Source organism: Oncorhynchus mykiss, chromosome 20, assembly GCF_057628025.1.
Source record: "Oncorhynchus mykiss isolate SJ-2025 chromosome 20, ASM5762802v1, whole genome shotgun sequence".
NCBI classification, from domain to species: Eukaryota; Metazoa; Chordata; class Actinopteri; order Salmoniformes; family Salmonidae; genus Oncorhynchus; species Oncorhynchus mykiss.
Window position 1 is genome coordinate 25,806,453 of NC_143041.1, and position 16,962 is coordinate 25,823,414.

Genomic DNA, 16,962 nt, shown 5'->3' on the forward strand with positions numbered 1-16,962 from the left:
TTACTTACTTTATTCCTAAAGAAAATAATGTACTTTTTACTCCATACATTTTCCCTGACACCCAAAAGTATTTGTTACATTTTGACAGGAAAATGCTCCAATTCACCCCCTTTCAAGAAAACATCCCTGGTCATCCCTTCTGCCTCTGATCTGGCGCACTCACTAAACACAAATGCTTATTTTGTAAATTAATGTTGAAGTGTGCCCCTGGCTATCCGTAAATAAATAAAAAACACAAGAAAATATGCCGTCTAGTTTGCATAATATAAGGAATTAGAAATTAACTTTTACTTTTGACACTTAAGTATATTTTAGCAATTGCATTTACTTTTGATACTTAAGTATATTTTAAACCAAATACTTTTAGACTTTTACTCAAGTAGTATTTTAATGAGTGACTTTTACTTGAATCATTTTCTATTAAGGTATCTACTTTTACTCAAGTATGACATTTGCATACTTTTTCCACTACTGCCTGACGGGTTGCACATTTTAGTAGTTTAACTTCCACCACTGAAGTACCTTACATGGAGCACAGAGCTATGCATTTCTGGTCTAGAAGGAGATCTAGAATAATACAGTGCCTTGCGAAAGTATTCGGCCCCCTTGAACTTTGCGACCTTTTGCCACATTTCAGGCTTCAAACATAAAGATATAAAACTGTATTTTTTTTGTGAAGAATCAACAACAAGTGGGACACAATCATGAAGTGGAATGACATTTATTGGATATTTCAAACTTTTTTAACAAATCAAAAACTGAAAAATTGGGCTTTGTGGGATATGGACGGCGGCTCACCGCTGTAAGAGGGACCTGCTGCTGTCTCGCTTCAAGAACAAAGAAGACCCCACGCCACCAAAATAACTTCCTGGGGGCCTTTGTGTTTTGCAAAGGTACGTACAGTACTGGCCTCAAAAGTTTTAGAACACCTACTCATTGCAGGATTTTTCTTTATTTTTACTATTTTCTACATTGTAGAATAATAGTGAAGACATCAAAACTATGAAATAACACACATGGAATCATGTAGTAACCGAAAAAGTGTTAAACAAATCAAAATATATTTTCTATAGCCACCCTTTCTATAGCCATCCTTTGCCTTGATGACAGTTTTGCACACTCTTGGCATTCTCTCAACCAGCTTCACCTGGAATGCTTTTCCAACAGACTTGAAGGAGTTCCCACATGCTGAGCACTTGTTGGCTGCTTCACTCTGCCGTCCAACTCATTACAAACCATCTCAATTGGTTTGTGTTGAGGTCGGGTGATTGTGGAGACCAGGTCATCTGATGCAGCACTCCATCACTCTCCTTCTTGGTCAAATAGCCCTTACACAGCCTGGAGGTGTGTTTTTGGTCATTGTTCTGTTGAAAAACAAATGATAGTCCCACTAAACGCAAACCAGATGGGATGGCGTACGCTGCAGAATGCTGTGGTAGCCATGCTGGTGAAGTGTGCCTTGAATTCTAAATAAATCAGAGACAGTGTCACCAGCACATGCATGTTCTCTTACTCAAATAAGCACCGAAGTGCTGGCAGTAGTTTTAATGTTGCTTAAACAGAATTTTCCATCAGTGATAGTAAATATTATGTACTCTCTACCTCATACCTCTTTCCTGCTCCTCCTCTGTCTCCCTGAAGAGGTCCAGGAGCGCCAGGAATGCCAGTATGGGGAGAACTGCACGTTTGCCTACTGCCAGGAGGAAATATACCTGTGGACCCAGGAGAGGAAGGGGGCTCTGAGAAGGGAGCTGCTGTTTGACCCACTGGGCAGCACCGAGAGACGGGCACTCAGCGTCACACTCCTGCTGCAGCAGCACATGGGCATGTTCATGTTCCTCTGTGAGGTAGGGTGTGATGCACATAGACCTCCACATGGTGAACTTTGCAGTATTCTGTATGTACACACACACTCCGTTTCGCTCTCTCTCCCTCTGCAAGACTGTTTTGACAGTAAGCCTCCCATCATCAGCAAGTGCAGCAAAGAGAACTTGGCTGTCTGCTCAAACCTCACTGCCCGGCATCCCTTTGATGATAAGTGAGTCTCCTAGACCTTTCTGTACGTTTCCGTCATCCTCTCTCTGTCCTTCATTGTATCAGATCCAAATAAGCACTTTGTCTTGGTATAATGGATTCTAAATCCAATTTCCCTCAGACAATATTCAAGTCAGCTATTTGCACCCTGTCCCCTTCTGCCCTCTCCTTCTCTCTCCTCCTCCATCTCTTCCCCCTCTATCTCATCCCTGTTTTCTCAGGTGCCTAGTGCATGTGGTGTGTTCTGCCAACGTGCGCCACAGTAAGGTGCGCCCGCTGCACCCCCTCTGCCAGTTTGACATGTCGCCACGAGGTGCGTTACGGCTGCCAGCGCGAGGACAGCTGCTCCTTTGCCCACTCCGTCATAGAACTCAAGTGCTAGGTGCTGCAGCAGGACACCGGTACAGAAGTACTCATGTGTTTGCAAGCATGGCTGCACACACAGACACACTCTATCAAGGATTCCAGCAAAATAACCAAAGTTCACGCTATCATCTGTTACTTTGTGTGTCTTTATTAACTTCCCTCTCTCTCCCAGGTATCACCCATGAAGAGATGGTACAGAAGTCCAAGAGGCTCTGGTACAGGCTAGAGCAAAATGCTCAGAAACAGAAGGTGAGCATGAGATGGGCACGATGTCCTTGTCTCCTAATACAATACACCATTTGCGTTATTGTTTTTAAGGGCCTGATTTACAAGATCTCTCTCACTCATGCTCTCAGCCTGTGCACGTCACACACCAGAGCTGTGGTGGGGGGGAATAGGGGGAGTGGGAGACAACCTCAGGGGTGGAGGGGATGGCAGGGGGTTAAACCTGAAGATGAAGTTTGTCTGTGGCCAGAGTGATGGACAGGTCCACGAACCAGACAAGGCCCTCAAGTACTGCACGACAGGTGAGAGACCATATCAAACTGAGATCTGCACTCATGGTAAGTGCTGAAGTTCTCGTGTCAATATGAGGCTGCAGGGGCTACCATCTGTTTCATGACCAGGCCTGAACTGATAATTCATAGGATAAAAGGAATGTTAAAGGAATAGGCCCATTAAAGGATTAACTCTATAGAAATGCAAAATACCTTGTTCTGAATGGTCAATTTCACTAACTTTATGATTGTAGTCCATAGTCATGTTCTTTTCTTTCTCTTTCTCCCGCCCATCTCTCATCTCTCTTCCTCATCTCTGTCTTCCCCTTTCCCCCTTTCTCCAGCTGGAATAAGGAGCGTTGGGTATTGCTGGTAAAGTCTTTGGAGAAGAAGAAGTGGGTCGTTGTGCGGCCTCTTCTCCCGTGCATACCCACAGCAGTATGACGTAAGTCCCTCCCCCTTCTCTATCCCTCCATCACTCACTCTTTTCGCCCTTCCCCTCTCTCATACACAGTCACACCCACATAAGTATGAACTGAGTCACCCCTCTCTACTAATTTTCTCCATCCCTCCCTCCCCTCGGGGTCTGTTTTAATCTCTCCAATCAGGCAGTCATTTCCAGCAGACCTCTCACATGCTGAATACAGCTGATGTTGTTTACAGCTCTCCTCTTCTCGTCTTTACACCTATAGGCAGCTTGGCCTTTGTTCCACGGTAGGTTAGCTATTTGTCGTGCTACTACTTGTGAAGGAAAGGGGTTTCTGTAAAGAAGGGCCAGTATGTCAGCATCCGTTTCAATTGTGTTTTGACATCCGATTATAAGGATTGTCAAATAAAATCACAGGAAAGTATACAATCAGGACAGACAGTGTAATAATAAAGCAGTCTCCCTAGATGTGTGTCCATGTGATGAAGCAGAAGAAGTGCCACTGACATCGGGAACTGTTCCTTTGCCCACATTCTGGAAGAAAGGGACGTCTGGACGTACATGAAGAACAACAGCTGTAAGATTCTGTCTTTCTGTTGCTTTTCCTCTTTTTGCGTGTGTCATGGCCAAACAAATACAGTGTATTTGTTTGCAACGCTAATCCCTGTCCCCTCCCGTCCACAGTGAGGGACATGCAGCAGATGTTTGACATGTGGCTCAGGCTGACCAGTCAGAATAGACTCAATGATGCAAGCCTTATGGCCTCGCCTCTGGAGGAGAAATGGGTTTCCCTGACAACAGATTCCACTGAGTCATTGGTGAGTGGCTTAAGTCATAGGGGCGGTGGGGTACTAAGGTAACATGGAACTGTTTTAAGATGGTCAGTAGCTATTTGATTTGTAATTTTACGACCCCTTTAGGGATCCCCCAAAAATAAAAATACAGGATTTGATAAAATATAGAATTTGGCCTTTTCTACTATAGCCCATATAAACACGTTGAGTAACAGGTTCATAAATGGTAAAAAAAGACACAGTTCAAAACCTTATGATTTATTTTTTTGACTATGTCCTATATCTAGGAGATATGAGAAAGCTCAGGAAATATTAAAGTTTTTCTGAACACATTTGATCCCTTATTTTTGTTGGCACAACTACCTTCTTTCTTCCATTCCTTTTTGTATGGGTTACCTTCAGACGACACTTGTGAGAGTCTCCCCTTTCCATAGAGTGGAATAATAGTTTGTTGGCCAAACCGTTCGGACGCTACATAGGTTTTTGTGAGATTCCTCATGGTCTGACAAACAAGGCTACAGCTCGGCCATCTTCTGCAGATGCAGAAGGCCGACATAGGTGGATACAGTGGATTGAGACGCAGCCCTGCAAAAAACCTGATAGCTCTAGCTTGAACTAATGGATTTTGATCGGGATTTTTTATGTTACTTAGATTTGATTCACGGCTGTGTCAGTAGACTCCTTAAGGATTAAAAACAAGTGGTATATTTTTTTATACTAGCCTTTTCTGATGTTGGATATGGAGAAACTCATTTTGTGAGTGTCAGTCTGGGCAGAAGGAGGAGATGTGTGAGTGTTGTCAGGCTGAGGCTGAGCCGCTCCCTGGAGCTGTGGATAAGTGACCCTGATCCCACTACACCAGAGACCAGCTACAGTACCTACCGCCTGTGACGAGAGTCTGAATGCAAACACACACACCCCTTACAGTACGACAAACTGCTGATGCAACAGGCACCATCGCCTTGTGCGATGCACACACAGAAAGTAATGTATAAGAAAATGCGCGTCCATAATCTGAGGGGTTTGACTAAGGTTTGGCTGTTATTAACTTCAATCTGAGCCTCATTGCATTTCTAGCACGCTGCAGATGTCACTGTACTGGACGTGTCTGCCCTTCCCCTATATTACAGCCCTCAAAGTCGCCCCTTTACAAATACGGAGTGGCTGCATGGCGGAATTCTCTTGACGCCTCTTCCCGATCGCTAAACAACCAAACAAATTAGGCTACAAAATATATATATTTTTGAAATGTTCTTTCAAATCGCTGTGGGTTTTTTATTTCAGCTGTTCAGAAATATGACGCAGAGAAATGCGCAGAACGTGTTTAGGTTGTTTAGCTCTGGGGAAGAGGTGTCTAAGGGGGTGAAAACTGGGCGGTCACTCAGCCTTACAAATAAGCCCCTATATATGTTGCTAGGGACAAACGTCTTCAACCAAATCCTACCCTCCTTTCCTTGTAGGAACGTAGAAAGGTGGAGAGTGAAATAGGACAGAAATTGTGAGTATGCCATTTTGTTTGTCCATGGTAGTTAGTGCTTCACTCTATTTGTCTGCCATATTGGTAGAGGACTATGAATGTAAAGCCAGTCAATGAGAAAGCCATCAAATTATATATGGTTGTGGAATGTATTCGGAATACCCAAGACAAATCTTATATAACATTTAAAATGAACCCCTACCCCACCTATCCTCCCCTTTATTGATATAAATTGCATAGCAGTCTTTTGGTTACATAAGCAAGTCAGGCAGCCCAACCTGTGGTCAGCACTGACATGTACACGCATTCACATACATATGCACTGAGCAGGCTCAGAATGGAACACCGTGTTTCATAATATGGCATTGACATTGGAGGACTTTAGGGGTCAAAGTGACTGTAGCAGACTCTTCACTCGGACCCACTCAAACATACTGTGTCGTATGCTTAGAGCCTAGAGTTTTTGTGGACCACATGAACAAGTCCTGGTTTGTCTTGGTCAGTAGGGCTGGCACAATTACAGCATAATCCTGAAACCGACGAACCATTGTTATTATTTTTCACAACCGTTTTGTTTTTATTTACGAACGACTGACTGAAGACGGGACAGTCGGTTATTCGTGCGGTTGAGTCGGTTTCTGCGGTAACACGGACTACTCACAACGTGATGAATCTTTGTTGCTCCTTGCTGAAACAAGCAAGTTGTTGTAGCAAACAAGTATTTGGTTGCCTAGGCAATGGCCCCACCCTGCAGTCGGGAGAGGAGACAACTTGCAGTCAGGAGGAGAGGAGACAACTTGCAGTCAGGAGGAGAGGAGAAAATGTGCCTCTTAAAATCCCCAAAAAAGACCAATAACCATCATCCAAAATTCCATGACTGTCACAGCCCTCCTGGTCAGGTGACGTGGCTTCATTTGGCATGTGGACCACCAGTTTAACTAGGATAATGTGAAGTTACCTTTGCCACATTAGCCCTCAAATGTAAACCTACGCTGAATAATCAAGGGAAAACTGATTGTCTGGGATGAGGTGTCAGAGTTCATGAAAAGATGATAAGCACAATATCAATGAAGACATAAAAAGTAAATGAAAAGTAAGGTAGGACTACCCATAATTTACACTTAAAAGGTACGTTTTTAGCCTAGTCTTAAATGTAGATGTGTGTATATACATGCACACACTGTGTGTGTGTGTGTGTGTGTGTGTGTGTGTGTGTGTGTGTGTGTGTGTGTACATACATGCATACTGTGACGGCCCTGAATTTTATGAACCGTGTCAGTGCTTCTCCTTCCAATAGGGCGCTTCCCCTTCAATTGCCAATTAAATAGGGCTTTTCCTTCCAATAGGGTGCTTTCCTTTTAATTCCCAATTAAATAGCCAGCATCAGCTGCGCAAAAGTGGGGTTGTGATGGAGACATGAATGAGGATGTGTTCAACCCTCAGTTCTGAAGCTTCTCTATTCAGGTTGTTTTGTTGCATTTAAATGTGTGTTTTGTAGCCTAATAGAGTTTACCCAGGATCGGATCCACTCTTTGTGTCCGTGGACTTACACCTCTCTGTTCTTCGTGGCCTTTTTCAGCTGGAGATCTGTTGGCGGATTGGATTGTCTGACTGACCGACTGACTACAACCTTTTTGTATACGGTATTTCATTTGTTTTGATGTGATGTATACAGTGATGATTTATGTAGTTAGTTGTATTTGAGGACTTAGTAAGAGTTGATACGCTTTATAGTTGTGTGGTAAAATAATTGTTATTGATTGTATGATTAATACTGGGTTTACGCTACACTTGAGTGAACGGACAAACATTGCGTGACAAAGGTCACTTGGGTTCTCTGAACTCCTTTACCGGGCTGGACTCTTTTTAGACCCGAGGTACAGGACATTTCTGGTGGAACCAGAACTCATTGTGTTATATGTGTATAATGTGTGTAATCATTGATGTTGGTAATACAACCCACGCAAAAGAATACAGTTGTTTTTGAAGTTCTTTCCAATGTTTTAAGGGTTTATGAAAAGTTTATTTCCATCCTGACTTTTACATAAGTCCTTTGTATTGGTGTAGACTAGACGGACCAGATGGGACTCATTCCCTCCCAAACCAAAAGGAGAAACCAATGTTTTCTCTGGTAGGCACAACCTACCTGGCACCCCTACAAATAATAACCAAGTCAAAACCGTTACAATACATACATACATACATACATACATTCTTGTGCTGCTGTAATATAAAAATTAACTTTTTTTTACTAGAATAAATGCATTTTCTGAACACCTCACAACATTAAGTACATATTAAATCTTTAATAATTTTTTCCCCACATCAGGCATTAAAGCCATTTTATTATTGTCAATTTTTTGTCTGAAATGGACACCATTTAGCTTCAACCCTGTCACAGACAATATGGAAGTTGTCTGAATATGATTATATATTTATAATCATATAAATGCTTGTTATAAGATCAACATGTACCTAATGCTCATGTGTCCCCCAAACCAATTAAATACTTATAAATATAAAATGTATGTAAAATCTCAGAATTTTGCTATATTAAACCCTGAAATAGACATTGTGTCAGCAGGTCATCATTTAAATTTAAAAAATGCTTTCAATTCAGAGTTTTGACATGAATCTGATCTTCTTGAGATTGTCCTTAACATTTCAGACTGAGCTCAGAAAACATCAAATTCATATTTATTCATCTTTGACATTTTTATTTAACAAATATTGTCTTGTAACGGGGTAGAAGAGACACATCGGTTTCCATATGAGCTAATTTAGTTTACAATCAAAATCCCTCCAAGATTTACCCCCAAAACATTGCATTTCATTGTATGTAACCATGTAATAAGGACATTTAGATATAGTTAGATTAATATGGGTTTTATTAACCAAACTGCAGTAACATTCAACAGGTTTCATCAGAAAAGTTCAGCGTGTCATCAAACAATGGGAACATTTTCCAAGGGCATTTAGAATGCTAGAACAGCTGTAACTACAGTACTAGTGTCAGCATGACAATCCTTCTTCTCAGAGCACCATATTCATTCATTCGTTTTCTTTCTGAGAGTCTGGCCAACACAACTCTCTCAACGTCTTGGTGGCGGGATGTCACACGCTGTGGGGGTGGAATCATCTCAAGGACTTCATCAAAAAAAAATTTTTTTTTTTAAATAATTAAGTTAAAATGGATGCTATATTTATTTCAATTCATTATACTGGACATTTCAATTTATATACAAAATCTTTTAACATTTTTATTTTGGTGATCCAATACTTGAAATATAACATAAAAAGTCAGAGGGGCTGCAATATTACCCGAGCCCAAGAATGTCCCATATAGACTAAGCAACAAAAAAAAGAAACGTCCTCTCACTGTCAACTGCGTTTATATTCAGAAAACTTAACGTGGAAATATTTGTATGAACATAAGATTCAACAACTGAGATGTACAGTGCCTTGCGAAAGTATTCGGCCCCCTTGAACTTTGCGACCTTTTGCCACATTTCAGGCTTCAAACATAAAGATATAAAACTGTATTTTTTTGTGAAGAATCAACAACAAGTGGGACACAATCATGAAGTGGAACGACATTTATTGGATATTTCAAACTTTTTTAACAAATCAAAAACTGAAAAATTGGGCGTGCAAAATTATTCAGCCCCCTTAAGTTAATACTTTGTAGCGCCACCTTTTGCTGCGATTACAGCTGTAAGTCGCTTGGGGTATGTCTCTATCAGTTTTGCACATTGAGAGACTAAAATGTTTTCCCATTCCTCCTTGCAAAACAGCTCGAGCTCAGTGAGGTTGGATGGAGAGCATTTGTGAACAGCAGTTTTCAGTTCTTTCCACAGATTCTCGATTGGATTCAGGTCTGGACTTTGACTTGGCCATTCTAACACCTGGATATGTTTATTTTTGAACCATTCCATTGTAGATTTTGCTTTATGTTTTGGATCATTGTCTTGTTGGAAGACAAATCTCCGTCCCAGTCTCAGGTCTTTTGCAGACTCCATCAGGTTCTCTTCCAGAATGGTCCTGTATTTGGCTCCATCCATCTTCCCATCAATTTTAACCATCTTCCCTGTCCCTGCTGAAGAAAAGCAGGCCCAAACCATGATGCTGCCACCACCATGTTTGACAGTGGGGATGGTGTGTTCAGCTGTGTTGCTTTTACGCCAAACATAACGTTTTGCATTGTTGCCAAAAAGTTCAATTTTGGTTTCATCTGACCAGAGCACCTTCTTCCACATGTTTGGTGTGTCTCCCAGGTGGCTTGTGGCAAACTTTAAACAACACTTTTTATGGATATCTTTAAGAAATGGCTTTCTTCTTGCCACTCTTCCATAAAGGCCAGATTTGTGCAATATACGACTGATAGTTGTCCTATGGACAGAGTCTCCCACCTCAGCTGTAGATCTCTGCAGTTCATCCAGAGTGATCATGGGCCTCTTGGCTGCATCTCTGATCAGTCTTCTCCTTGTATGAGCTGAAAGTTTAGAGGGACGGCCAGGTCTTGGTAGATTTGCAGTGGTCTGATACTCCTTCCATTTCAATATTATCGCTTGCACAGTGCTCCTTGGGATGTTTAAAGCTTGGGAAATCTTTTTGTATCCAAATCCGGCTTTAAACTTCTTCACAACAGTATCTCGGACCTGCCTGGTGTGTTCCTTGTTCTTCATGATGCTCTCTGCACTTTTAACGGACCTCTGAGACTATCACAGTGCAGGTGCATTTATACGGAGACTTGATTACGCACAGGTGCATTGTATTTATCATCATTAGTCATTTAGGTCAACATTGGATCATTCAGAGATCCTCACTGAACTTCTGGAGAGAGTTTGCTGCACTGAAAGTAAAGGGGCTGAATAATTTTGCACGCCCAATTTTTAAGTTTTTGATTTGTTAAAAAAGTTTGAAATATCCAATAAATGTCGTTCCACTTCACGATTGTGTCCCACTTGTTGCTGATTCTTCACAAAAAAATACAGTTTTATATCTTTATGTTTGAAGCCTGAAATGTGGCAAAAGGTCGCAAAGTTCAAGGGGGCCAAATACTTTCGCAAGGCACTGTAAACTGAACAAGTTCCACAAACATGTGACTCACAGAAATGTAATAAATGTGTCCCTGAAAAAAGGGGACGGGGTCAAAATCAAAAGTAAGTCTGTATCTGGTGTGGCCACCAGCTGCATTAAGTACTGCAGTGCATCTCCTCCTCATGGACTGTACCAGATTTGCCAGTTCTTGCTGTGAGATGTTACCCCACTCTTCCACCAAGGCACCTGCAAGTTCCTGAACATTTCTGGGGGGACTGGCCCTAGCACTCACCCTCCGATCCAACAGACCCCAGACGTGCTCAATGGGATTGAGATCCGGGCTCTTCGCTGGCCATGGCAGAACACTGACATTCCTTTCTTGCAGGAAATCACGCACAGAACGAGCAGTATGGCTGGTGGCATTGTCATGCTGGAGGGTCATGTCAGGGTGAGCCTGCAGGAAGGGTACCACATGGGGGAGGAGGATGTCTTCCCTGTAATGCACAGCGTTGAGATTACCTGCAAGGACAACAAGCTCAGTCCAATGATGTTGTGACACACCGCCCCAGACCACGACGGACTCTCCACCTCCAAATCGATCCCACTCCAGTGTACAGGCCTCAGTGTAACGCTCATTCCTTCGACTCTCCACCTCCAAATCGATCCCACTCCAGTGTACAGGCCTCAGTGTAACGCTAATTCCTTCGACGATAAACGCGAATCCGACCATCACCCCTGGTGAGACAAAACCGCGACTCGTCATTGAAAGAGCACTTTTTGCCAGTCATGTCTGATCCAGCGACGGTTGGATTGTGCCCATAGGCAATGTTGTTGCCTGTGATGTCTGGTGAGGACCTGCCTTACAACAGACCTGCAAGCCCTCAGTCCAGCCTCTCTCAGCCTATTGCGGACAGTCTGAGCACTGATGGAGGGATTGTGTGTTCCTGGTGTAACAACAGACCTACAAGCCCTCAGTCCAGCCTCTCTCAGCCTATTGCGGACAGTCTGAACACTGATGGAGGGATTGTTCGTTCCTGGTGTAACTTGGGCAGTTGTTTCCATCCTGTACCTGTCCCGCAGGTGTGATGTTCGGATGTACCGATCCTGTGCAGGTGTTGTTACATGTGGTCTGCCACTGCGAGGACGATCAGCTGTCCGTCCTGTCTCCCTGTAGCGCTGTTTTTGGCGTCTCACAGTACGGACATTGCAATTTATTGCCCTTGCCACATCTGCAGACCTCATGCCTCCTTGCAGCATGCCTAAGGTACATTCACGCAGATGAGCAGGGACCCTGGGCATCTTCCTTTTGGTGTTTTTCAGAGTCAGTAGAAAGGCCTCTTCAGTGTCCTAAGTTTTCATAACTGTGACCTTAATTGCCTAAGCTGTTAGTGTCTTAACAACCGTTCCACAGGTGCATGTTCATTAATTGTTTATGGTTAATTGAACAAGCATGGGAAATAGTGTTTAAACCCTTTACAATGAAGATCTGTGAAGTTATTTGGATTTTTACGAATTGTCTTTGAAAAAAGGGACGTTTCTTTTTATGCTGAGTTTTTGGGGTCACTTAGAAATGTCCTTGTTTTTGAAAGAAAAGCACTTTTTTTTGTCCATTTTTAAAATAACATCAAATTGATCAGAAATACAGTGTAGACATTGTTAATATTGTAAATGACTATTGTAGTTGGAAATGGCCTAATGGAATATCTACATAGGCGTACAGAGGCCCATTATCAGCAACCATCACTCCTGTGTTCTAATGTCACTTTGTTAATTAATCCAAGTTTGTCATTTTAAAAGGTTCATTGAACATTAGAAAACTCTTTTGCAATTATGTTAGCAGAGCTGAAAACTGTTGTTCTGATTAAAGAAGCAATTTACACTGGCATTCTTTAGACTAGTTGAGTATCTGCAGCATCAGCATTTGTGGGTTCGATTACAGGCTCAAAGTGGTACATGCATACATACAGTACCAGTCAAACGTTTGGACACACCTACTCATTCCAGGGTTTTTCTTTTATTCTTACTATTTTTATATTGTAGAATAGTAGTGAAGACTTCACAACTATGAAATGTTGTGATATCCAGGAATGTGGGGTTGTGTTACTATAAATGTTGGCTTTCAATTAAAATCATAAGGTTAAATTAAAAACAGGACACATCCAAGGTCACTTGCTCGATGAATGGTCATGTAGTAACCAAAAAAGTGTTAAACAAATCAGAATATATTTGAGTCTTCAGTAGCCACCCTTTGCCTTGAGGGTTTGCACACTCTTGGCATTCTCTCATCTGGAGTGCATTTCAATTAACAGGTGCGTTGTGAAAAGTCCATTTGTGGAATTTCTTTCCTCCTTAATGCGTTTGAGCCAATCCGTTGTGTTGTGACAAGGTAGGGGTGGTATACAGAAGATAGCCCTATTTGGTAAAAGGCCAAGTCCATATATGACAAGAACAGCTCAAATAAGCAAAGAGAAACGACAGTCCATCATTACTTTAAGACATGAAGGTCAGTCAATACAGAACATTTCAAGAACTTTGAAAGTTTCTTCAAGTGCAGTCGCAAAAACCAAGTGCTATGATGGAACTGGCTCTCAAGAGGACCGCCACAGGAACGGAAGACCCATAGTTCCCTCTGCTGCAGAGGACAAGTGTGCTGTAAACAAACAAAGGCTTGTCACCTAACCGCTGTTTTTAGAAGTGTTCAATAAACAGCCATAATTAAAACAACAAACTCATGTTTGTAAACAAATGGTTAAATTTGTGAATTGACATGCACAACCATATCCACACACACAATTTGCTGATATCAATTTAAATTTCCGATCAGAGTTATGGATTATTTTCAACAACATGGAATAGGAACCAGAATTATAAGAAGTGAAAAAAACAAGGCCTCTTTTTGTACTGTATTTTTACATTTGTTGTTTGTCTTAGTTTTTCACCTTTTCTCACCCTGGTTTGAAGTGAATTATGACCACAATCAAGTGTTTAACAATAAACAGAGACTGTTTTAGAGAAATGGTGTGACTTTGATTTTCTTATTCACCCCACCCCATAAATGAATTTAAAGGTGTAGTATGCAGAATTCTCTCCTCCATTTATTGTTTGCTAAAATTCTAATAGGCTAATTTCATTTTGTGACCATCTAAACCACTGTGAAATATCTTTTCAATATCAAAAAATCATATATTTTCAGATGTTTTAAGCTGGTTTACAAAACCGAAAGTAAAGAACGGGAAGCATAAAAATAGTGCACACAGAACAGATCTGATGCTTATTTTAGACCTGCTTTCAATGATAATGACAGATCTATAACTCACATTTCTATGTGAATTTGTTTGGGATGCCCACAAAGTTATATATTGCAGCTTTAACAGTATATTGAAAGTATGAATTTGAATATTTAAGTTTGGACACAGCAAGAATATTGACCAAAATGATCATTCGAAATGTATCTTACTTCTCTGCTGTATTTGTTTTATTGGACTCGATAGGCTTCCAGTGGTTCTATGAGATTGGCGAACGTTCATAAAGATGGCAGAATTCAGATATTACTTGATTTTTTGTAACATTATCCACTATGAACCAGCACAATCTACCCTTTTGGTTTTTAAAATTGCCAGCGTCAAGCTAAAATTGGGATCATTTATACTGTGCTTAAAAAATAAAGTAGCGCAATGTAGGCTACAATACCTTAGCAATGTACCTCAGCAAAACAAGGAATTTGTGGCAAGTGCATGGAGGCCGCTATCTTTATCCACCTCTGCTATTACTGGTAGGCAACGTCAACGCTGAAACCAAAAAACCATGATGTACTGGCTCTACAATGATCCTATGATTCTAACCCAGACTCAGATCCCAGCCTAGAAGTATGACCTTGCAAGAGGTCTCCATGGTTATGACTACTCCTATAACGTGGCTGATGTTGACTGACGTGAAAAGTGTTTTGCATGTGCCCAAGATAGGACAGGGTGCCAGCCGAAAGAGATTCATGAGATCTAGCGTGCCCAATTTGACTGGAGCGAGATTCCCAAAGGCCGGATGGAGCATCAGGCTTCTCGCCCGCTCATATTTCGCTCCATTAGCACTCCACGGTCTCGGGGCATGCCCGCCCCTGCATGTATTTGTTGTCTACTTGTGTGCTGCTAATAGACTCTTCCTTTAGCTGCTGCCGTGGAGTTAGCTAAATATGATATATATTTTAAATAAACTGATAAACACACATTGTTATGAATCAAGTTGACTTACAGAGATGAGGACCAAGAGCAAAGGAGGGAATGCAGTGATATCCACAACTAAAGAATCATTGTGGAATCTGAAAAGACTCTTATACCAAAATTATGATGGTTTACTTGGCTACTATGTGGACATGCTAAAATAAATGAATGAGGTGGGTAGATAACTGTCATTGTAGCAAAGTATTTATAAACTAAATATCAGATATCTTAGACGTTTAGTTAATTTTCGTTCCAGTATCTATGCAATAGGCCATAATTGATTTTGGCCCAATAGACCTGGCATATTCCCACGTTCAAGGAGTTTTCGTTTTTTTTTGCCTTACCAATAGAAGAATAGAAAACAACAACACTGCATCTCTGCCCAGCCTGGCAAGAGTGGCCAAAACGGTGTTTAGCATCCCCAGTGGCACTGCAGGTGTGGAGAGGATATTCTCCGCTGCTGACCGGCTCTCCAGGCACCATCGCAAAAATAAGTCATTTTTCGTTTAATTTATATTTAATTCTAAGTCACAGCCTATTTGCGCAATTTTATATACTATAATGGTTTAATACATTAATACAACGAATGTGTTTAAATGCTGCGCGCTTTATGTCCTTTCAAGCCTATTGTGTCGCACTCGCAAATGCTTCGCAATGTATTTATTTGTAGGCTATAGCCTTGAAATAATTGTAATTAATATAGCCTAAATAATTTCCGTTCCATCTTAGGCTCCCTGTCTTGACCTATTTAGTATTTATGTTCTGTTTAATATGACATGTAGCCTATTTGAAATGATGCTCGCTTCTGACAGTACATTCACCTTTTCATGTTTATTCAAAACTTTTCATTCAAATCCACGTGGTTTGGTTTCAATACTTTAAAAAACAATTAGTAGATTTAGGTAGTCACAAAATAGATTCCCTGTGAGAATGGAGCGGAGCCAAAGGAAAGGACATAGAGCACCAGAACGGTGAGCGTGATTTCCAACCGCTCAACTCCACTCACATACTCTGATGGGTGTGGACCAGTGGCGATTTTAGCATGTAAATCTTGGTGGGGCAAAAGAAAATACAAGTGTGATGCATGCCAGCAAAGCCACAACACAAAAAAATACATTAATTGAACTATAAATGGTGACAAACGTGGCCACAAAGGGTTAGGGCCTACATAAAGCTGTCCCAACAGCAGTCCCAGCATCTTACTACTGCTACACCTGGCTATCAGCAGTGCCTTGTCTGGCAGCGAAACAGTTAATTTGGCTTCATTGAAGGCCTTAAAAAAACATAGCTGATATGGCTAACTCGCTTAAACAAATGTGGTTTCTACTGACAATTGCGATGTACAAACTATGGCATAAGGGGACGACAAGTGGATCAGTGGCAATCCATTTCGATTAAGACAATGAGGAGCTAGGACTTTTGCAATGTACATGACAGAATTCAGAACATGGGCAGTTCTTGGTGTTCTCCCTGTACACCAAGTCAGAACTGAAGTATAAATAAAGGGGTCATATAAGTAGACAATGAAAGCTCTTACAATATTCTATGATTACATTTCTCGAAAACAGGTTATAGGCTACATGTGCACCCCCAACTAAGAACAGTAGGACAAATTAAGAGGGGTAAGTATACCAAATGATTAGGGTGAGGCACATGGACTACTAACATCTTACGACACAACATACACTTCGTATTACTTTCTTAGCTCTAGTATACTTATCTCCCTGGCATATTACATAATTTATGCAGCAGCATACAATACATTTTTGGATTCATTTGAGCATGAAGGTGGCACGGCGGTCCTTCGTGGGCAAATTTTCTCCTCAAAGTCTGGCAATCTCTGGATTTATTGTGCTTTCAAAACAACTGGAGGCCGGATTTACAATTTTGACTTGGATGACCGTTCATAACGTATTTTCTAGTTGGAGCTTGTTTATTCCCGACTTCCCAGTTGTCTTGAACTCACTGAAGTCAAGTTTTCTTAGTTTTGTGTTGTTGTTTTTGAGTGCGGCACAAATCATGCTTCGTTGACAACATGGCCAATGTTGAATGTTTATCATTTTAAATTAGGAAAATAGCTCCTTAATCCCAGATTTGAGACCACACAGCCACT

The 16,962-nt window shown here is 41.3% G+C and overlaps 1 protein-coding gene across 10 annotated transcripts; it reads left to right on the plus strand.

Moving 5' to 3' along the window:
• The first annotated feature begins 767 nt into the window (after nt 1-767).
• Nucleotides 768-7,567, plus strand: LOC110499098 (zinc finger CCCH domain-containing protein 7B-like). Of its 10 annotated transcripts, none has more exons than XM_090212712.1 (13): nt 768-893; nt 1,168-1,344; nt 1,642-1,847; nt 1,942-2,038; nt 2,256-2,435; nt 2,573-2,649; nt 2,757-2,927; nt 3,242-3,342; nt 3,506-3,611; nt 3,792-3,901; nt 4,009-4,142; nt 5,579-5,616; nt 7,175-7,567. In XM_090212712.1, exons 2-5 carry the CDS (start codon nt 1,290-1,292, stop codon nt 2,261-2,263), a joined length of 366 nt encoding a protein of 121 aa, XP_090068838.1. In that variant the 5' UTR covers nt 768-893; nt 1,168-1,289; the 3' UTR covers nt 2,264-2,435; nt 2,573-2,649; nt 2,757-2,927; nt 3,242-3,342; nt 3,506-3,611; nt 3,792-3,901; nt 4,009-4,142; nt 5,579-5,616; nt 7,175-7,567. The 10 variants fall into 10 exon arrangements, with proteins under 10 accessions (XP_090068838.1, XP_090068839.1, XP_090068836.1 ...); XM_090212713.1 differs by having other exon boundaries at nt 3,510-3,611; XM_090212710.1 differs by having other exon boundaries at nt 1,642-2,038.
• Nucleotides 7,568-16,962: the final 9,395 nt, after the last annotated feature.

What these genes read in the sequence shown, in the direction of transcription:
- LOC110499098 (XM_090212704.1), top strand. Translation starts at nt 1,290, where the DNA reads ATGCAGCACTCCATCACTCTCCTTCTTGGTCAAATAGCCCTTACACAG. An exon ending in AGCCCTTACACAGCCTGGAG is followed by an intron (nt 1,345 to 1,641) that starts GTGTGTTTTTGG and finishes GTCTCCCTGAAG; the next exon opens with AGGTCCAGGAGCGCCAGGAA. An exon ending in CGGCATCCCTTTGATGATAA is followed by an intron (nt 2,039 to 2,255) that starts GTGAGTCTCCTA and finishes CTGTTTTCTCAG; the next exon opens with GTGCCTAGTGCATGTGGTGT.